We start from the raw sequence: 22677 nt of genomic DNA, 5'->3' as shown, positions 1-22677 counted from the left end.
GATATAATTCTTTATTAAATAGTAGTTAAAAGTCTATTCAAAGGTTATAATTTTCTGTTAAATTCTATAGGACTTTTCTATAAGAGTGCAGCAGCATCCTGCTGAAGTTTCTGGAGTCTCTGAATAGTTTAAAATACAATGTACTTAAAAAGAAATCCCCGCACAGCCTCAGTCAAAAATAAATGTAAAATGTAGGTGTGGCTGCACAGATTAAATGTAGGTGGAATAAATCATGCAAAGAGTGATGAAACTTGAAAGTAATTTTTGTTGCGCTTCAATACATTTCATCAGGCAGCCCTCTCTTCCGAAGTGGAAATGCCAAACCTGATGCAAATTAAACCTCTGTCCCCCTCCCTTCTTCCTGTTGCTTTTCAAAAGGCCTCTTGAAAACCTCTGAATACCTTTTTGGCTGACTAGATTTTGCCCGACACATACTTTCTGAAATCTTCTAATTCCCATCCAGCACAGTGATAGCCGCTGGAGAAGTCATGGGCTTGATTTGCATCAGTGACTCTGGGGCCCCTCCTTATCTCTCTCCAGCTGCCTCAGGAAAAAAGCAACTTGGATGTTTGTGCTTTTTAGGGCAATAAAACTTTAAAAGTGCGTTTTCCCTCTAGGATCAAATGCCAGCTAGGCTTTTTGTTGACAGTGGCAGGTTTCCAAAAGAAAGAGCTGACTCCAGGCAAAGGAAATGAGATATGATGAATCCGTGTGGCCTGCCATACCTGGATTTACCCTGCCATTACCCCAACCGTGCCTCCTCAGTACTTGATTTGTTTGTATGTCTTCATTAACCTTGTAGCAAATGTACTAAAACATGCCTCTTGTGTCTTGCAGGTAGAGGATGCCATGCTTATGTTTGACAAGACTACCAACAGGCATAGAGGTAAGAGAGAGTATCTGAGTTCAGATGCCACATTTTATAATTGGCAAATGCAAAAACTCTGTGTGGTGAATGTAACACTGCAGGTCTGGCTGGCCCAGTGGCCCCAACAGCAGCTTTCAGTGCTGCCATGCAAGGAGACTGGGATGTGAGCCACCTCCCTGTGTGGCGGGATCAAGGCAGAGGTGGGCGTGCTCGGGCCTTGGTTTTTGTGTGTGTCTGGGGGTAGCTTGGATTTCTCAACAGACACAACTCTTCTGGCCACTTTATAGAGTCCTGTCTTCGTGGCCCAAAGAAAGTCCTATTCAGCTTGACTTTGGTGGAAGGATGATTGCTGGGATACGTGGCCTTGTGTGGAGATAAGTGTGGCACGCTGGGGGGATCATTAGGCATCTGATGCTGAGGTGGAGAGGGACAGAGTAACGTTTAGAGCTAGAAGAAATTTTCATTTTTCTCCCTGGTCACCCTCTTGTGGCCCAACAAAGATGTATGGCAAGTGGGTGCAGCCTTCAGTACTGAGGGGATAAGCACTCACTCAGACCTCTCCGTGTTTTGTACATGACATACTCTGAGGCCCCATAACAGATATCTGCATGAGCCTGTGATGCCTGTTTACACTTGAGGATGAGCAAGTTGCAATTCCCTTACTTCAGTGTAGCTTAGACCAGATTGGGCCCAATTGCCAACTGGCTTCCACCCACTCTCTAAATGTGCACACACCCAGGGCACGTGCACACTTGAATGCATATGCAAGTCTTTTAGACTAGCAACTAGAAGCATGCCTGGATGTGCAAATTGACAATGCCAGTATTAGAGGTTCCGTTTTTCCTTAGAAGTAAGACACCTGTCACTCTTTAACCCTCTGCAATCTTTTCACAGCCTCTTCCCCCTACCCCCCGCAACGCCGCTGCTCAGAGACCGTGTTCCAAAATGCTGCTCCTCCTTTGTGATCACCAATTATAGCTTGGGAACTGGAGGCTGGATGTCTTTACAGTACAGGACACTGACCACGTGCACAGCAAAGCATCAGTCTGGCACTTAGATCCTCTTTGATTCTTCCTTCTAGGATCCTCTTGTACCTTGTCTCCCTCCTTCAGTCCCTCCATCTCCTGTCTTCTCTGCTTAACCATTTTGTCTCTCTGCTGCCTCTCAGCCTTCATTTCCTCTGAGTCCCTCTCTGCTTCTTGCCCTGCTAGTCTAACATCACAGAGCCCCTTTTCAAGGCAGAATGAGAACGGTCTTTGGGTTTATCTTGGCTCCTCCTTGTACTGGCCACTTTGTGGGGAGGCTGCTACCAAGTGTTTCCAAAATGCTCCCTAATTAACTTCCACGGGCCAGTGGGCCATTTTCCAGCATAGCAGCCTTAATTCTGAGGAGGGGAAGGGAGAAGTTTTCTCACTTGATGTCAGTTTTGAATGCATGTGCTTTCATTTCCATTTATTCTTCCTGCTGCCTAGGTTGGGTTTATGATCTCTGGTTGACATGTCACTGCTGAAGGGAGGAAACAGAGTTAGAAATCTGGGATGGGGGGAGAGGGGATGCAGGAGCCTTTCCAAAATCAGTCCCTAGATGGTGTCTTCAAAACACAGACATGCACTGGGATTGGGTAACACAAATGGTGGGCACCAGTCTGCATGTGGACTTGATTATTTATTTTATTATTCTAGCATTGTAATGGACGTGGTGTTTTATGCCAGATAAAAGGTGGAATCCCTGCTTCAAGGGGGACGAAGCTGCGTGATGAATGGAATAAATGAGTTTGCAGGAGAAGGGAGGATACATGGGGTATGTTGACTGTCCCTCATGCTTGGAAGATGGCACGGAGTGAGAAGTGAGCAAAGGAGGACACGGGAGCTGTGTGGAGTGAAGCATGACTTGGAGATTAGGGAGTAGGCAGGGAGATAACAATTGCTCTGGCATGCGTGATTGCCAGTTTTGAATGCAAATGTGGCCCTGCGTGGTTAGATCCTGTAATTATGCATGTAGGATAGGATTTTCCATGCTGCCAACATCACCCTAAATCAGCTGCTTTCCAAGTCAGTCGGAGTTTTACCGTTAACTTCAATGGGAGCAGAGTTAGGTCAGTGCTGAGCGCTTCGGAAAAATCTCACTCTGTAGTTTCCTCCTTTCATTTGCACCTTTGATCTGAGTCCTCTGCTTTGCTGGGAGGAGTCTGGTATTTATAACACAAAACTCCAGCCAGTGGTTTGGGGTAAGAATGTATGGTGTGTTGGGGTGCACGGGAAACAAGGGCTCTGGGAACCCCAGTGCATCACTTTAAGCCACGCGTCCTTAAAGCAAGTAATAAGGATGTATTCCACAGCTATTTAAGGAGCCATTTGGTCTAATTATCCTTAATGAAGGAGTGGAGTGAATGCACCCCAATTATGAGAGACTTGGGTGTCAGTGCTAGAATAAATATAATTCCCCCACCCCCATCTCCCCTCCTAAAACTGCATATTTCATGTCTCACTGGATCAGATAAAGCTGTTTTCAGTCTGAAGGTCTGACAGCTCAGGAAAACGTAATGGGAAGATGTTGGAGGGGGAAGCTGTGAGCAGTTGTGGTGGTGGTTGTACTATTTATTTGCACTGGAGTAGTACCTAGAAGCCCTAGTCCTGGATCAGGAGCCCATTGTGCTAAGTGCGGCATAAACCCAAACAAAAAGATGGTCTGTGCTCCAAAGAGCTTCTGATCTCTTCTCAGTGTAAGACAAGAACCAAAAAGTGGATACATGCAGATGGATGGGGAGGATGTTTTGTGGCTGGTTTGGATTCATAATGGTGCCATGTAAAATAGAAATAATGAAGGCACTTGGGTGGGTGTCAAGCACTGGGCTTTGCTGTTTGTTTAAAGGATTAATTAATGCCCCGGAGGTGGATGATAGTAACTTTCTATTGACACCTTTCCTTGCCTGCATCTTTAGCAAAGTGCAAGTAGAACCAGTTCCCTCCAATCACACCTGCATCTATCCATTGGTTTGCCTTGAGTTTCTGGTGTTGTCTTCCGGCAAAGATTGCTCAGTGTAACAAATGGGATTGAATATTGACGTGTGCCCACCAGGAGGGGAAGACAAGTTTGTGGAGCTAGAATCACAGCTGTGGTCTTCATATCCCCCCAGGCTGAAATTGCCAATTGACCATTATTATTGATTTATTTATATTACAGTAATGCCTAGGGCTCCCGATTGAGACTAGGGCTTCCTGGTGCTATTTAAACACATACTGAGAGACCATCTCTGCCCCAAACAGCTTACAGTCCAATGGACAAGACAGGGTGGGAGAAAGGAGTACAGTTTATTCCCACATTGCAGATGGGAAACTGGTATGCAGAAGGACCAAAGTGTCTCACCCAAGAAGTCTGTGTTAGAGCTGGGAACTGAATTCAGATCATTGAATTTCCTGTTCATTGTCTTAACCACAAAACCGCTCTTCCTTCCACTGATGTTAAATCCCTGTTCACTGATTTCAGGGGTGGATTAAGGTAGGATCTCTGAGTTCAGGGCCCTGTGGAGCAGGGAGGGGCAGTCAGTGCAGTGAAAGTATTCAACAGCAGCAAATTACACAGCTATCTGCTTTGCTTGAGAGGAGGCTCAAGAACCGAGGGCTGGTCTACACATGGTTTTTACACTATTTTAACTTTAAATCAGTTGTAAAAACCTAATCAGTGGACTTCCTGAGCAGGAGGCACAATTAAATGTTTATATCAGGCCTGGTCTACGCTTAAAATTAGGTTGATATATCTACAGCACTCAGGGCTGTGAAAAACCCACATCTCTGAGCAATGTGCCTATGCTGACTAAACTCCGGAACAGCTGCAGCTAGGTCAACTGGAGAATGCTTCCATTGACCTAGCTACCGTTACTTGGGAAGGGGGATTTTCTACAGCGATGGACAAACTACTTCCGTTGCTATAGTTTGTGTGTACACTATGGGATTACAGTGGCACAGCTATGCTGCTGTAGCAGCCGCAGTGTAGACATGGCCCCAGTTTAGATCGTGTGGATTGCAAGCTAAACAATTATGTGTGTCCGTATCAGGGACTTCTGCTGACTTGACTCAATCCATTTTCATTAAATCGGTGCAAAAACAAGAGAAGACACAGAACCCCTTAAAAGAAGACAAAACAGAGCTATTTGGGAAGAGGAAACTAGTCATAAAAATCTTTTTTTTTTTTAAGTCCCTCTTTTTCCCCCCAAAATTTGAAATTTCAACATTCAACAAAATTTTATTCAGCCCATAGCTGATCAAAGAAACGAGGTGGGGAAATGCTGTTTGTTGTTGTTTTTTTAGTTTATAGTTAACCATTCAGAAATTTTGTCAATTTTGAAATTTCAAATATTTCAACCGGGCCCAGGCAAGTGTCTATAAAGGGGGAAGGGGACTGGGAGGGAATTGATCCTGGGCTAGTCTGGAAAAAGGAGTGTCTAGGCCTGTCCTGAATTGCGAGTGGGATAGACAGGCTGAAATGTTGGTGCTTTCTGCAACCCGTGTCCTTAATCCATCTACAATCTCTCTTTAAAAATTCAAATTATGGCTAAGGGTGAGCTGCCTCAAAGACCTGTTCATTTACTTATCTCCGTGTACAGAAGAAACAGTTTAGCAGAAACTCTAGGTAGGTAGGCAGCCAGCACTTGGCTATCTGACCATGAGCATCTTGGCTATGCAGCCACTTATCTTGGGTGCAGCCCATCCATTCCCTTGCAGCCTTATATTCTGTACAGATTGCCTGGAACGTATGCTAAATGTAATCCTGTAAAGTCTTGAGATGTAGTAATTAAAAGCCAGAGTTCTTGCTGTATTAATTTCCTTTAGACTTGAAATTAGGTCTTAAATTTGGCACGTACCTTTAATGGCAGCATAATTTGGTTTTTCTTTGAAGCAGTGTGATCTGTGGGAATGAGCACCAGAAACTCCTGAATTCTAATCTTAGCTGCCTCACTGAGTTTGGGCAAGACACAACCATTCTGACTCACTTTTCTCACATGTAAAAGGTGATAACTGTACTTCTTTAAAGATACCACCATTATAGGACTCTATAGGACTTTCAAGAGTGCTTGAGTTTTAAAACCCAAGAGTGAGAATTCTAAGTTGATGGTATCTCAGAGGAAGCAGAATCACAAGGTAATTTGCCCTTACCTACCACACAGGAGTGATGAAGATTCTTTATTGCTTGTAGGTTTCAGAGTAGTAGCCGTGTTAGTCTGTATCTGCAAAAAGAAAAGGAGGACTTGTGGCACCTTAGAGACTAACAAATCTATTAGAGCATAAGCTTTCATGAGCTACAGCTCACTTCATGTAGCTCACAAAAGCTTATGCTCAAATAAATTTTAGTCTCTAAGGTGCCACAAGTGCTCCTTTTCTTTTTATTGCTTGTAGAGTGCTCTGAAAGTTGATGCAGGATTATTTTCAATGGGAATCTCCAGTAGTATTAAGTGGTATGCTTCTGTCTCTCAGTATATGGCTCCCTCTGTATGATAGAGATGTTACACTACAAACACCTCTCTGCTTTAACATGTTACGGGGGGAAATAAAAACCTGACATGGCTCATGATTTCTTCCCCCAAGAGGAAACAGATTTTAACAGCTTATGTAATTTGTCTTTCAGACTCCAGCCACTTGTGTTCCTGTGTTTACTCTTTGTGCGGGCTTGCTTGACTGATACAGTTATTGTCTGAGCCACAAAAGTGTCAGCTTCTTGGAGTAATGTATATAGCTCATTTGTTTAGGGAGACTGCCAAGAAGTTTAGAGTATTCTGAGTAAAGTCAAGAAGTGCTACAAGCCCTGGAAATTAGTGTGGGGATAGCGGCCAAGCCCTATTTCCTAGAACACCAGGACCGCTGGCTTGAGCGAGTTGCATCATCCTCTGTCTCTATGGCAGAATCAGGAGACTTGAGCTCATGACCCACTCCTAAATTATTCATTGTGTGTGTCAATTTGCTTCAGTAGGGAGCCTAGTGACTGCTGGTTGCTGGAGTACAAAAACTTGCTGATAATCTTTTTTCCCCTCACCACTATCTCTTCCATAAAATACTTCTATTTAAAATTGCAGTACCCAGCAACTGAGCAACAAAACAAAACAAAAAAACAAAACTTGAAGGGCTGAGATTTTCAAAGCCACCAAAGAAATTTGAACACCCAAATCCCATTAGAAATGAATGGGAACTCTTTGTCCAAGCCCTTTACCTAATTTTGGAAGTCCAGCCCCAGATGGTTTCCTTGATTTTTGAGGATATTTCCAATGTCTTCTTTTCAGCCAACCTGAAAACAGACATGACATATCCTCCCCCGGTCAAGATCTTCAGTTGCTTGTTGTGTTTAAGAGCAATGTTACATGGGGCTTGTCTTTGGCACAAGGTGGGCTAAGTGTCCTCTCTGACCTGGTCCGCTGAAATGATGAAGTTAAAGGAGCACCGAGGGGCTAATTCCTCGGCAAGGCGGAGATTTAGCCAGACTGAACATGTTCCAGCGATTTTTCTACCCACCACTCTCCATGTTCTTTGTGTTCTTTGCTTAAACTCTACAGACTAAGGAGTGGCTTATGCAACACACGGCAGGTGGCCCAAGGAGTTGTATTCCAAAATGAATATGGATTCATTACTTTTTCTTTCCTTAGGCGTTTGCAGACTCCTAATCTGGGATTTTTATTGTCTACCTACTCTGTCTGAGAATTACATTTGGTAATTCATGAAAGTTACTTCCTCTTCTACCTCAGAGGTAGGTCGGGAGCACAGTAGGTAGAATCCTGAGATCCAAGGGAATGCATCATCTTTCAGCATAACCAGACTGCACAACTTTGCATGTATAATGTGTTGGGTGAAGTCTGCAGGATTTGTTGCCCTCTAGTGACTGATCCAGAGAGAAGATAAAAGCTATACTCTCTAGGTAGCTGATGGAGATGCTCTATTAGTTCAAATGGCAGAGGCTTTTGTTTTTGAACCCAAAAGTCCTGGGTTCTAATCCCCACTAGGACCATGGGCCTGATTCTGCACACACATCCCACATATAGCTACCCTTGCTCTTGCCAGCTGACTCCAGTGGCAGTCTTTTCACAGGATTATCTACTGCCCAAACCCAAGGATTAACTCTACCTGGTAGGGTAGTGCTGCTCTTGTGGGCACCACTGTGAAGATGGGGGGAGGCTGCAGTGTAGAGTAAAAAAAAAATCAAACAGTGATGAGTTCGTCTTTCCTTGTTTCCCGCAGTGTCAATTCTCCTTGTGCCTTTCCATTTCTGATCTCAAGGTGATCCTTGATGTGTCTCCTCTGTGTGACACTGTGCTGCCGTAAGCACTTTCCAAACCACCTGGGCGCTGGGAAACATTTCTGTTTGTGCTCCATGCTATTGCTGAGATGTGCTTTAACAGCTCCAATTCCGCTATTTTTATATACACTTTGGAGGGAGATGGAATATTGTGTTTGGTAGCCCTGTGTTATCAGGTGCAAGCCTGAGGGATAAGCCCTTAGAGGATGGAGTCTCCTGTCAAAAACAACTTTCCATTATCTTATCTGAAGAAAAGTTTCATAACTACTGAAGTTGAGGGCTACGTAGACAGAGGGCACCTTTGCTTCTAAAAAGCCCCAGTCCCTTAATGCAAACTGGGGAGGGGGGGAAGGGAAGCAACAAGTTTTTAGCAGTTCTGTGATATTTTTATTTTATTGGCTTTGATTTTTTTTATAGTCTTGTTTTACTACTTGCACTCAATAGTGTCTCTTTTCATAGTAGCGTCCTTACGTGAATTGTTTGAAAGAGTCCTGAAGGACTGGGAAGTGAAGACCCAGTCATTCATTCAGGACTAACAGATGCTGAAATGCCCGTTGCAAGAGATCTTGCCATTTCTAGTATAGGCCACTTAAACTGAACTTGGGTCTCCATCTTGTGTGGCATTGAGCACTTCAGATGACGAGGGAGTTGCGGTTCCTCACAGGAGCATTCAACACTTTGGAGGATCAGCTACACTTACCACGCTGTTTCCGAGAGAATTGACTTTATCCTTGTGGTAGTGAATGGCAATGACTGCTACTTAATTGAGACGGCATTAGCTCAAATTTCTCCTAATGGCAGAAGCAGTTGGCTGGTGCTAAAACATTTTTCTGCTTGAGCAGATGCTATATAGATATTAAATGCTAAACTCTGGATCTTTGTCTGCCAAACAAAGGTGAAAAGAAGAAACAAATATCACCTTAAATGAAATGCAGTGAGTCATCTTTATTCTAGTGTTTTATGTCATTAAGTCTTTGCAGACGTTTTTTGTTTGAACAAGTGGCCACTCTTAATCAGGCTGGTAAGTTGTCTACCAGGTTGTTGTAATGAAGAGAGTTCTGCTATATCGATCCTGCATAAAACACCCCAGATTTTACCAGTTATTACATTCTGATTGGATTTTGAAACCTGTTTACAATGCAGGTGTGTGCAGTGGCAGTGTGAATGGCAATCCTTGAAACCACTTTTGGGTTAGTCTTAATTCTCAAAAAAGACAAGGAAAAGAGAAGTAGTTGATAAAATGTCTGTTGTGATTTTTCTCTAGTTACTACACCAGAGGTAAGGGAATGGGGAAAATATTAAAATTCAATTTCTGTTTCTTGAAAGGATGGAATACAGTGTAACGTGTCTAGATGTGTAACATTAAATAGCAAATCTAAATAATACTCGATATTAACCAGTGATACAGGGTAGATTTTCAGAACTGCTCAGCATTGGCCTAGCTCTGCTCTTATCTGAAGTCTAGGGGAAGCTTTCGAAGTCCCACTCAGCAATTTCCAGTAACCTGTTACAACCACTGTGGGTCCTCCAAAATATGAAAATAGCATGATTTGCTAACCACTTTGTTGCGTGTGGTGGTCTCTCATCTGGCTGTCCATTTCTAGATGCTGTCTAATAAAAGCAGTATTCAAAGGTATTATATTTCATCCCAATCTGCCTTCCTGTACTTATTGGAGGATGCAAAAATCCATTTAAGTGTTTAATTGATGGAATGGTCTGCTCTTGGGTTACTGGATGACAAACAATTCTCTGGTTTATTCCTGTGCAATATAATAATAGCTTGCAATGGTTCTTTTTTTAGTTTGGTAATTTCATTGCAGCAACTTTCACCTGATGAGCTAATACTTTATAAAGCAGAAGTCACTGGTTCAGCTTAGCTGCTAATAATATTAGCCATTTCTTAGTGGAAGGAAAATGTTGCCAGTCTGCTTTTTCTGTACTCTAAGGAAAGAGAGAGAGAGAAAAGCTCAGAACTCTTTGGAAGACTACTTTCTTTAGCCCATGGAAGGTGAGAGAGCCTGTTGAAAAATACTGGGTTAATCATGGAAGGATTTAGTAATTGGAAAAAAAAAGTTGATTTTGTTACCCTTGCAGACCCCAGATAAAATCTTGAATTCACATTAGTTATTGATCTTGAGGGTTGGAAAGAATCTCACAAGATGAATGTCCTTCTAACTTCATTATGTAAGAGAGCTCTAGAAGGCCTCCGAATTTGCTGCCTAGAGTGTCAAGCAGATGAAGCAAGACTGTGGCTGCACTTACTTGTTTTGCTGCATGACTCCTTGCTGAGTGATCCCAAGAACTGTGGTCGTGTGGCTTTTGCGGAGGCTTTTTTGCCATATCTGTTTAGGTAGAGAAGAATTAGTGGGTGAATGTTGACTGCTGGAAAAGGAGAGGAGGGATGGATGAAAAGCGTCCAGACAAAAAGATGGGGAGCCTGTTAACTATCTGCCAAGTTGTTTAATCTACAGTTGAGCCAAATGGAGATGGGATGCAGTATATGAAGATTCTCTTTAATTTGGGGCAACTCGCCTTTCTAAGTCCCTCCCCCAGCTGTCTATTAACAATGAGTCAGGAGGGCACAAGAGAGGGTGAACCCAGTGACTTGTAATTTTGCACTTGCAAAGAAGATACCAGAACACACTTTAGCAAGCACTGAGAAGCTCTCGACTTCAAAACTACTGTTTTGGAGTATGCTGAAGCTATTCATGTGCCCTCCTTTTAATAGCCAGCGTTGCTCACAATGCATAGTTCTCCAGTGCTCCATGTTGAGCAACAGGACACACACAGAGAAGAAGAGAGGTTATAAGAGATTGATTCTCCCAAACTGTAATCACTGCTGTTAAATGTAGCATTAGCTGGTTTTAAAGTGTCAACAAAACCCTCAGTGTTTTCTTAGTAGTTAACTACTCCCAAGTGCATTGGAATGATCCAAGAAGGCAGGTGGCAGCATACGACCTGGGCCTCTTTCCTCTGTCTGGATGGTGCAAACAGTGTTGTGTTCCTACCGATTAACAGATATCCCAGTTGCCACACATTCATTCCACTGGAACCTTACATGTGGCTCAAATTTGTGCATGGGCTTCTGCAAAGATGCAGCAAAAATTCTCACCACTTGTACATCTTGTGACAGGAGTACTTTAGACAGAGCTAGCAGATTCTAGAAACTAGGGAAACATACATGCGTGCTTCAAGTGCCAGATTTTCAAGTGCTTGCCACTCACAATTGGGGTTTGATTTTTCAAGTTTGCTCAGCTCCCATTTTGGCACCTAAAACAAAGGGCCACATTTACCAAAGTGCTCAGTGTTCAGCAGCTCCCATTGTTGCATGTATGGCCAGATGTTGCCTAAAGCTCAGCACCAGGTGTACTAAACACTTGGGATAATCTAGGTGTTTAAATAAGGGCCAGACAGGAACTCAGCTCTTTTGAAAATCGGACCCAAATTGCCTGGTGGCATGTGCAGCTGTGTAACGCTTCTGATCTTGAAATTGCATAGAAGAAGCTGGTTAGTAGAGACATACACTGTTCTCTTGTGAAAAGAACAGGAGTACTTGTGGCACCTTAGAGACTAACACTTTTGTTAGTCTCTAAGGTGCCACAAGTACTCCTGTTCTTTTTGCAGATACAGATTAACACGGCTGCTGCTCTGAGACCTGTTCGCTTGTGGAGACTTAGCTTTTGTGCAGTTGTTTTTGATCTAAAAATAAACTATTCAGACTGGAAATATATTGCTGCTTTTTATGTGCTCTTTGTGCGCTTTTAGCATGCGTGGGAACTTCTTATTTATATCAATAAGACCTAAACACACATGTGGAAAGGGAAGCATAGTTTACTATTTCCTTTCCATGTATTCCTGTTAGAGTGGAGTTTGAGTACACTGCACTTGGCATTTCGACTGTCCCTTTCTAGTGAATATCAGTACGTAAAAGTAAATGTCCAGGTACAAGCAATTGGTATAATCATTCTGCTTGTTGAAGGAGACAGGAGAGGTATTGTTAGTATGATATTGTCTAAGTTTTGACGACGAAGAAAGGCTATTTTTCACCTTAGAAAAAAAACAGTCATGTTCTGCACAGCTGCCAGAAATTCACTTTTGTAACTGACCTCTGAAGTTATAACTGACATTTTAATCTCTTATACATAAAAATGATGAATCTCTGAAATTATTTGGTCATTGCTGTCTGGTTCAAGTAAAACAAGATCATGTGCACTTTAATAAAAAAAAAAAAAGTCCCAAAACAGCTTAGAAAAAACCTGGATTTAAAATAAGTAGAAATATTGCCTACATTTGCTAATTTAGTGTAATTGTTTTGGCAGAGTTCCTGCCACTCACATATCCTACTTTTTTGAAGCAAGGTTAGGAAAGGAACCTTAGGGCTTGTACGCACTACCACTTATGTTCGTATAACTTATGTTGCTCAGGGCTGCGAATAAGTCATCCCGCTGAGCGATGTAAGTTACGCTGACCTAAGCGCAGGTGTGGACATTGCTATGTCCATGGGAGAGCTACGCCTGCCAGCATAGCTATCGCCTTTCACGGAGGTGGTTTTATTATGCCGACAGAAGAGCTCTTTCCCGTCAGCATAGAGCATCTTCACCAGATACGCTACAGTGGCACAGCTGCATTGGTGTAACTGCACTGCTGTCACGCTGCTAGTGTAGACTAGCCCTAAGATTCTCCCGAACCCGGGAGATGACGGGATGGCAGCCATATGTATGTACATGTCAAGTGTGGTGACACTTGCCTCTTTTTGTAAAGTGCATTGAGAGTTACGGATTAAAAGTTGTAAGTAAGAGAAAACCAATGGGTGCTGGTGGTATTATTTATAGATGGCACTACTTTTTCTTCCCTTGTTAATTTTATCACTTTGTAATGGGGCTCTAGAGAGAATAGTTGATTTGAGAGAAGCATTCACTCTGTCCTAGGTGGTTCCTTACACCCACTCCCCAGCTAGTGAAATTTATCCTAAGGATGTGTGTTTTTCAACACAGATATAGAATTTAACCCTGAGAGTACAGAGGCAGTGTATACTTGTCCTCCGTGAACTGCACTGGGGATCTGAAGACGCATAGCTGTAGCTAGGATTTTTTCCAAAGTGGTTTACCAAACATTGGCTTAAAAACTTCACATGGGTGTTGTGAGAATTCACTAGTTAATATTATTCAGTTTACAGACCTTATCAAAGCAAGGAGGAATGGCTGAACCGTGTACAGTCATTCACACCTATATGCATACTTATTTAGGCTGTGGTTATGCTATTGATACTTGATATTAGTACATTTATAATATACTCTAATTTATTATAAATATTAACATAATATTATACCTTAACTTATTGTAGACATTCACTTTTAAGTGTACAGTGCTTAATAATTCTATTCATAAACATTTCTTTAGACCAGGAGGTATCAGGTTCAAATCTATCCCAGGTGGAGAGCAGCTGAAAGCTGTGATCAGCCAAGGCCGGCTCGGCGGTCCACATAGAATGAGCTGGTGGTTTGGGTCCAGCTCCTGATGGACAGGTGTCCAAATCATATATAGCCACTTCATATTTGGCACGTTTGCCCCTCTTGCTGTCGGCATCAGCAGAGAGGCCAAAGAGGAAATGGAGACTGTGATTGAATTATCCGCCCTCCCACGTAGGCCAGCATTTAACCCTAACAGTTGAGTGGTGTGCGTTGCTGATACTCATGTTGTGCATGTTCCAAAAATAAAGGTGTCGGTTTCCACTAGGGTTGACAGACCTGGTGCTTTTCACCAGCACTGCATTAGTTAATAGGGAGGTGGAGGAAAATGGGGGAGGCAAGCAAGCTGCCAATTCTTGGATCTACTTTCCTTGTCTTTAATTTCCTGTACAGCACCCATTGCCACCGAAATAGAGCACCTCACATTAAATGTAAAAATAAATGCATTCAAGCCAATATGAGTCCTGCATCCCAGTAGATTCCATTTCATAATAGTGAATAAGGCTCCTGGCCATGCATTTCAAGGCGATTATTGAACGTCTCGGGTGGTTACAGTCACTCTGCCCCTAGCCTCATGCTGTATAACGCCACCTGAGGCTTGGAATAATTGCCCAGCTATGTGCTGTCTGTCATACCTTATTGCTTAATTTTATACCAGTAATGAAAATTGCATCCAAAAGAGAGAAAAGAAAGAACAGCTGTCCTAGCCAGAATGCACCTAAGGAGTAGATGTTTCCAAACACTTTCCCTAAAGAAGGGAAGAGAATCTGCTTTCCAGAGCAGCACTCGAGGGATGTCGCTATTTTTATTTTCTTGTTAAATAAACAAATGCTTTAAAAACAACAACAAGGTTGCAACGTGACCAGTGACTCGTGTAGAAGCCCTCCAATTAAAAGATTGGTCTCTAAGCTGAATATAAACTTTAAAATAGTCAGGGATAATGATGATTCCAGGAGCTCTCACTTGCGCTCTGTCCTCCCGTCTCATATTCACAAGCTAAAAACCGTTGTGTATTTCATTTTCTTCTGAGAGGGAGAACCACATTAAGGATTTTCCAATCTGTTTAATTCAACTCGCCCTCTTTCAAGCAATTCCTGTGGAGGTGAAACAATCTATTCTGGACTCATTCCTTCCCCATGCCCATTTCCCTATAAAATAGAAGATAAAGGGGAAGAATCTCCATTGTCTAGTGCCTTGCCTAGTCATTGAAAGCAATGCAAAATGTTACTAAGTCTGAGTGGTTAGTGTTTTGCATTTACTCTGTAATGGTTCAGGGTAATGGAGAACCAGGTCTCAAAGTATGAATCTAACCAAGAACAAGCAATGTGACAAAATAAATCTTTGAACCTAACGTAACACTTATCGACTGAGGATCTCAAAAGGCTTTTTAAGCATTAATTAAGCCTCTTAACATTGCTATGAGGCAAGTAATAACAGTGATAGACAGCTGTGGTCACCAGTCACGTGATATTTGAATGCCTTGGATGGGCAAGCTGAAGGATAGGGAGATGTGTAGTTGCAGTTAGTCTCATGGTTTTCTATCTGAATGTGTCTGGAAGGTCTATGCTAGTAGTAGACAGGACCGCTAACAGAAAACGTATAGTTTTATTAGGACCTTCCTAATAATCATTTGAAAAGAAAAATATTTCTCTACACAAGCTAAATATTCAGCAATTTCAACTTCTCATCAGACTATCAATCATATTGGCAAATGCAAGAGGAGTCTCTGCAATTTTTGTTCTCTTTGAGTTCCAGAAAGGTTAAGGATAGAGACAGTTTTCAGCAGATATTTGTTAAGAGACATTCAAATGAGTTTGATTTTATGATATTACTGTTATGTTCACTTCCTGAGAAATTCTCTGCATTTGAGTTCTACTAGCACAGATGTTCATAAAAAGCACTCTTCATATGTGAAATACTCATGGAAACCAAACTTTAAATTTGCTTTCCCCAAGGATTCACTCCAGGAATCTGAGTTATGCTGTTCCAATCCAGGGGCGGTGGGAGGGGGAGATATCATATGATTTCAGTTTACCCATCACAACTGAGCAACACTTCTCAGCTAACAAACCAAAATACAAACAAGTAAACAAACTTTGTGAAATTCAATGGAATCGTTTTGAATAACAAATAAATTAGCAGAAATGATGATGATCCATGAATAGAAAGAGAGAGAATTCTGTGAATTAGGGCTTGGTGGCAGTTTCAAATCAATTCACTCAGCTGTAGTTAAGGCCAAAGTTGGATGCATTTGCATTGCAAGAGCAGAGCTATTATCAGGTAGCTGTCGAAGTCTTGTGGGACTATTTGAAAATGTTAATTGGCAGAAGTCCAAAAACACAAGGGGAAGAACAAAATGCAACATTTACATAGGCAGATTTAATGCGATGAGTGGAATTAAGATGCCAACTATAATAAATCAGCACAGTGACCTTGAGAAAATAGGCAAATACCCCCAAGCACCAAAGAAAATGTATGTAAAAATATTTGAACGTACTGGATGATTTGTCTTACATTTTCATTTCTTAGTGTGGTTTATTAAAGGCAAAGTTGACCATTAAGCACTCTCAAATATATCTAGAGAGTTTTTATTTGCTTTCTTTTGGGGGGGGAGGGGGGGAGAAAGGTTTTTGTTCACTTTCCTGCTGTTTTTGACCACAAAGTTTCAAGACACATCTCTGTACTTTAGTGGCCATGAGAAGATAATCCTGAAGAGCCTGCGAGAGGATGAAATGGGTGAGAGAAAGGAAGTGCAGTCAATTGGTGAACCAGAAAATGAGGGGTGAATCTGTCTTACTGTACGTTGTGCCCTGCATAGACCATGAAATAAATCACCTGTTATCTCTGATACATAAAAGCTGCCAAAGTTATAAAGCTCTAATTCAGTATAGCATTTAAGCATGTGCTAAAATCCTGTGGACTTCAGCGCACATTTTTAAGTGTTTTGATGAATTGGGGCCTAAATCTGTGTCTGGGGAGCAGAAATTACTTCCAGGTTGTCCTTTGCAAAAATCCAAGCTTGGAATAACTGCTGGTACTGCAGGAAGGGTTGGAAAAGGGGTTTATAAATGGTAATGCTGCTACCATATAATGAATGTTTTACAGCTCTTGCATGGATAAATATCACAGAATCAATCCTCTTGTTATATTAGCAAACTAGAAACTGTTAAATCACCAACTTAAAGACGTAAAATATGTGCTGAAATAACACTGTCTAGTCTCTGGGTTAGCACATTCTACAGCTTGCTCTCCTTTCCTAAACCACTAATATTGTCTTCGTTGGCCAAAATTTTGCCTACTTCCTTCGCAGATATTCTCAGCTTGCAGTTAATTTATCAAAGAGTATTTGTGGCTCCTTAGAGACTAACCAATTTATTTGAGCATAAGCTTTCGTGAGCTACAGCTCACTTCATCGGATGCATACTGTGGAAAGTGTAGAAAATCTTTTTATACACACAAAGCAGTTAATTTATCTTAACAAATATAGACAAACCAATGTATCCACCATGCTTCCCTCTCACGAATAATAATACTTAAATACAGCTTGATCCGGCTTCATTGAAACCAGTGGACATTTTCCCATTGATTTCAATGGGAGCAGGAGGGGGCTCAGTGTGCACTTAGACCAAGGATCTCATCATATAAGTATTATCTTTTTTTTCTTTTTTTTTTAACTGCTGGGGAATTTGGGTCAGCAGAGATGCGAAGTAACATGCTGAAGCTGTCTAGTGCTTGTGACAAATTTTGGAATATAAACTACGGCATAGGAGGCTTGACTCCTAGTTTCTTCCCTTTAATGAAAAAAGTCCTTTAGGATATGATAGGGATTAAACAAACTGAGTACTATAGAAATTACCCTTAAAAGATGTAGAATTAGTAGATCTGTATCATTTCTATATATTACAGCCAGTGGCTGCACCATTGGTGGGCCTTGAACTTTAGCTGCAAAACACAGGCCTCTGTACGTTTAAGTTTCAAACCTGAAGAAATAGAAGTCTTGTGCTCCCTTATGTGGCCTAGCCAGTAGAAGGAGAGACAAAGACTGACTTATTACATTGGTGGCTTTTGAACCACCATCTAGAATTCTATAGCAATTCCAGCGCATGGTCCAAAAGATCTGTCATTTTCTGTTGCATTCCATAGGACATTTCCTCTAACCACAAGAGCCCAGAACTACATAAGGAACCTTCCAATCACAGTTCTCCATTGCTGGTGTTTGTAGATGGAGGAAAAATCTTCATCATCCTTTTGGGATTATAGACCCCTGAGGGAGGCTGCACCTCCGTAATCTGGCTTTCTGATTTTATTGTCAAAAACTGCAGGTCTCTAAGGGGGAAAGGGCCTTTTGTTTTCAAGTTGTATCCTCTCCACCATTGTACGACTGTTATATGTTAATACAATGCATTGGAGCAGTGGGGATGGATTTATCTGTGTGAGCTCAAAGCTGGTTTGGTGATGATTCATGGCTCCACTTTTCTCTGCCACTCAGCTTGCCTCGTCTCCTGCTCTGTGCTGTAAATAAATGAGCACCCCTGCACCCAGGTTTTAGATCTTCTGCCGCTGTTCCTGGCCCAGCCAAACTCTTCTGTGTTTATCGCAACATCATAGACAGAAGGGCTAGAATCTATATCTGCTCTGCGTCTGGCCCCCACAGTGAGCCCCAAAGAGAATAATTAATAGGTAATGGTGAACTCACAGGCCATAAATATGTTGAGGCTCTAAGGATACATATCTCTGTTATTTTCCCGGCGAGTCTGCTGCCTTTTAAAACAATATTGAAGAACTTCACAAATATTACAATACTGCCCCAGTATTCTGTGTAGTTCATCCCGGGATGTCAACGTGCTATACATGCAGTTGAGCTACACAGGTGCTCCTGTGAACATGGTGGTAATACCATCCCAGTTTCACAGCTTGCGACGCAGAGGTATCTAGATCTGCATACTGTAACTGAATCCAACTTGTGCATGGCCTGAGCCCTGTTGAAGTCAGTGGGCTCCGTGTTCGAGCCAGGGTCCGTGCAGGGGTGTGTTTGAGCAGATGCATTGGCAGCATCTTTAACCTTAGGGATTATTCCCCAAGATCATACAGCCAATCAGAGGCAGAATTGGGGACAGACTACATGTGGCCCCAGGTGGAGCCCCCCTTTTAGGAGGCTAGCCCGTGGCTCCACCCCTTCTGTCTGTGTCCCCCTCCCCCACCCGGAGAAGGCCCCCCACCCCCCACTCAGCCGGAGGAGCCCCAGGCTGGCTGAAGCCCAGCAGAGCCTCACCTCCCCCCCGCTTTGGCCAGAGGAGCCCCAGGCCAGCCAAACCCCCGAGGCCTTCCCGCACCTGCCCAGAGGAGCCCCAGGCCAGCCACAGCTGCGCCTCCCCTTCTCTCCCCAGACCCAAACTGCTCAGGGGAAAAGCGTCTCTTCGAAGATGCTTTTGATATGCCCCATGCAGGTTCCGGGGTGGCTGAGGAGGCGATATTTGCTACTCAGTTCCCTGAGTTCATCAGTGATATCCCTGGATGAACCCAGGAAGCTGAATAGCACATACCACCTCCTGAGCCACCCCGGAACCTTCATGGGGCATAATAAAACAGAAATGTCCCCCCCAAAACCCTGCGGCCAGGGATCCGGCAGCTGCGGCAGTGCCTGGGGAGGCAGAGAGTCCCCTGGCCTGTTATACCCCCTGCCCATGAGACTACAGAAATGTTCTCTCTCAGTACACTCCTGTAGGAACCAGACTGAAATTGGGTGGTCCCAGAGTTCACCCCCAAACTGTGGTCTCTTACTGACAGTGTTTCCATTACTCTTGCTTATTATTTTATTAAATGCTGACAGCGTGCTTGGGGTTGAAGATGCAGAAGTCATCGGGGCAGATCCTTTGACTGGTGTAAATTGTCATAGCTCCATTGGCTTCAAAGTCCACCTGAGGATCTAGAGAGGTTTTACAGTTTACACCACCTGAGGATATGCCCCGTGATCACTGCCTAGAGGAGCTTACAGTCTAAACAGACAGGCAGCATCATAGGTACTGAGAAGAGGGTTCCAGTCTAGAGCATTTTGGTGGTGGTTTTAGTGGCTGAGGTGACATGGCTTTTTACTGATGTGAGTAAACGCTGAGCTTTGTAGATAAAGGCATGAAGGGAAAGAAGGGAGGGTGGTGGTATGAGGAGATGGTTGTCTTTTTTTTCTTCTTCCTCCTCCCTCTGCTGATGAGGAATAAAGATCCCATAATAACAGGATTCTATAAGAAGTCAATGTCTATCCCAATTCTTTCTCCCACTCGCCCTGGAAGGAAATCATTCATTGCCATGAAGCCCTCCTGGCTTTATTCACTTTCCCACCAACAATCCCCGGTACAGGAAAGAATGGAATGTCTTTCTAAAAAGTGTTGATGGTTTTTTTCATCCTTGTAATCCTTTCTTCCCCCTCCCTTCCAATGAAACCTTTTGAAGTAGTTTTCCCCAGGTATTTTATGATCCAGATTTTATGTCTGCTAAACACCTCCCCTTACAATATCTCAGTTGAAAAAGTAGCTCCAGATGGTGCATTCTACAAGGTGAGCTGGAGGTAACTTGTATGGTTTGCACTGTTCCCGAGCAGTGTCATGTTCCCTGTACTCTGTGTGTGTGTGTGTGTGTGTGTGTGGCTTTTTTTCAAAATGCTCAGTTTTTACTGAAGTTTTCTTTAATTGGGTTGATTAATATGTACTGGTAAGAACTTCCGATTCTGCTGAAACAGTCTATTTTATATATAAGCTGCAATGGGAACATCTGGCACTTTTATTTTCTGGATTTTACAATTAAAAAAAGCAGCCTCTAAAAACTGCAGGTTAGTGGGGGAGTTGTTTTGTTTTAAAGTTCCTAAGGTTTTTTACTCTGGATCAGGAAGAGCACACTAACGCATTACAATACTTTTTGTCTGCAGTGACCTCAGCCTTATAGCACCGTGTCTGTCCTGCCTAATAACTTATATTTTCTCATTGTTGTGCATTGGAAGAGAACTATCAGTGAACAATTATAACAATAATACTTAGTCTATGGTACCTTCCATCCAGTGACTTCAAAGCACTTTGCAAACATTTACTGAATTAAGCCTCAAAACATCCCTGTAAAATCGATGAGCTATAGGTAGACGATGGCACAGAGAATTTAATTGACGTGCCTGAGGTCAGTGTCAGGGCTGAGAAGAGAACCCAGGTCTGACTCCAAGTCCTGTACGTTAACCACAAGACCATCATTTCGTATTTATCCATATTGGGACTGTTTCCTGTTCCCACGACTGACAAGGAGAGTTTTGTTGACTTCAGTTGGGCTAACGAAAACATTCATTTTCAGTCACAGTAGTGTCACCAGAAAGGGTTAGTGAGGTAGCTTGCTTCAAATTCATGCAAGATAGGTGAATATAAACTTGGCAAGAGAATGTATTTTAGCTGCAATGGGAAAAGAAAGCCAACAATTTAAAATCTGTAGTCATTTAAAAAAATAGTTTCAGATTCTGCTCCTGCCCCTGAGTCCCTACTGTTGTGGTTTTATGGTCAAATTTACTTTTGTTAAAATGCTTGCCAGTTCCTTTTGCAGAGTGCGGACCTGCGCTGACGGACTAAACGTCGGAAACAAAGGTGCCTGTGTGCAAAGGTCCTGTAGGCTATTGGCCTGACAGCATGCCCAGAGTCTGAATCAGGCTCTTTTGCTGAGGGCATCCTTTACTGGTGGCGCTGACCATCTTCAGCAACCATCCCTGCCCCAAATAAACAAACCCATAAATCCAGCAGCTAAACCAGGTCCTTTCCCCTGACCCAGCAGCTTCCTTGCTGGAATCTCCTTGCTCCAGGCAGCTATTCCTCAGTCCTCCTACAGGCCATCTGCTTGGGAGACCCCTGTCACAGGAGCCAATCCACTTCCTGTTGCTCCCCCCTTAACTGAACTCTTTCAGCCTTTATAGAAACCCTTGAACATCAGGCAATCACCTGACCCCTTGTAAACTACCAATCTGCAACCTGATCATAAGTGGGCCCTGCCTCAGAATGGGGCTGATTGGCCATTTGTCCCTAGGCCCCCTGGTCCTTAAAGAGTCAGACAACCCTTTTACTTGTCCCAATTCAGGAAAGCACCTCTGAGCACATGTTTGAATCCATTCCTATCCATCTGAAAGGAAACTGAAAACCAGAAACATTTTTTTCTCCAATCTGAGTGTTCCTTATAATGATAGTAGGCCAAATAAAAAAGGACAAATGCTTTTTTTTTTTTTTTTTGGTAAGTTGACAATTTCCACTGTTTTTTTTACAATGCAGGTGGAAAAGACGTTGTCTGGTTATTAGACTGACTCTTAATAATTGGGTGTAGAATTATCCCTTGCAATGTATGCAGTACCCTGTCATGTTTTTATAGGCAGCACCTCTGGTTTCACAAGGTTCATAAGCAGAGTGTGGGTGGCAAGAAACGGAGGTAGGCTAATGAAACCTGACTGGCTGCTCCGGGGAAGTAGCAGCTGTGAAGGGAAGACGAGAGCAGCTGTGGGTATGAAATTAGTCATTCTGTGAAGAAATGGATTTGATAAATAATAAAACAGTGGTATTAACAACAGATGCTTTCCAGGTCAGATGACTCTGATAAAAGCACCTAACAGCAGTGGGTAATGGTTTGAAAAATTTGTATATGAAATACATGGTATATATAAATATGTTGTATGTGGGGGGGTTTGTGTGTGTATGATTATATACATATTTTGTGTATGTATATATTAGTGTGAGGTATGTGTGTTTATATATGTAGACGTTTATATATAAAATTTATAATCCTGGTTTTGAATGAAGAATCAAGTGTTTTCGCTCCATTTCCTATCAAACATTATAAGCAAATTGCCAAAGGTTCCCTGAAGTCTGATCAATTTCTATTTAATCTGGGAATACACCCGCCTCCGTCCTTTGGGCTTGACTCAGTTTGTTTTTATATTCATACCTTTTCATTCTGATAACTGTTTTGATTTGTAAAATACTGTGCCTTGTACAATGTTTCCTTTATGATGATTTAGTATGCTCTGCTTATCTTTCACCTTAAATCTTTGATAAG

At 42.5% G+C, this 22677-nt stretch overlaps 1 protein-coding gene across 22 annotated transcripts in view; it reads left to right on the top strand.

Annotated features, from left to right (window-relative positions):
* Window positions 1-22677, top strand: part of MSI2 (musashi RNA binding protein 2) — a 383853-nt gene that overhangs the window by 208735 nt on the left and 152441 nt on the right. For all 22 annotated transcript variants that reach the window (XM_048823532.2, XM_048823540.2, XM_048823533.2 and 19 more), the window contains one exon: window positions 838-886. In XM_048823532.2, the coding sequence (XP_048679489.1) occupies window positions 838-886 (49 nt within the window). The remainder of the gene's footprint in view (window positions 1-837; window positions 887-22677) is intronic.

The sequence above is a fragment of the Caretta caretta genome, chromosome 17, assembly GCF_965140235.1.
Source record: "Caretta caretta isolate rCarCar2 chromosome 17, rCarCar1.hap1, whole genome shotgun sequence".
Classification (NCBI taxonomy): Eukaryota; Metazoa; Chordata; order Testudines; family Cheloniidae; genus Caretta; species Caretta caretta.
Note: the sequence above shows the minus strand (reverse complement) of the source record. Positions and strands in the feature narration are given on the sequence as shown.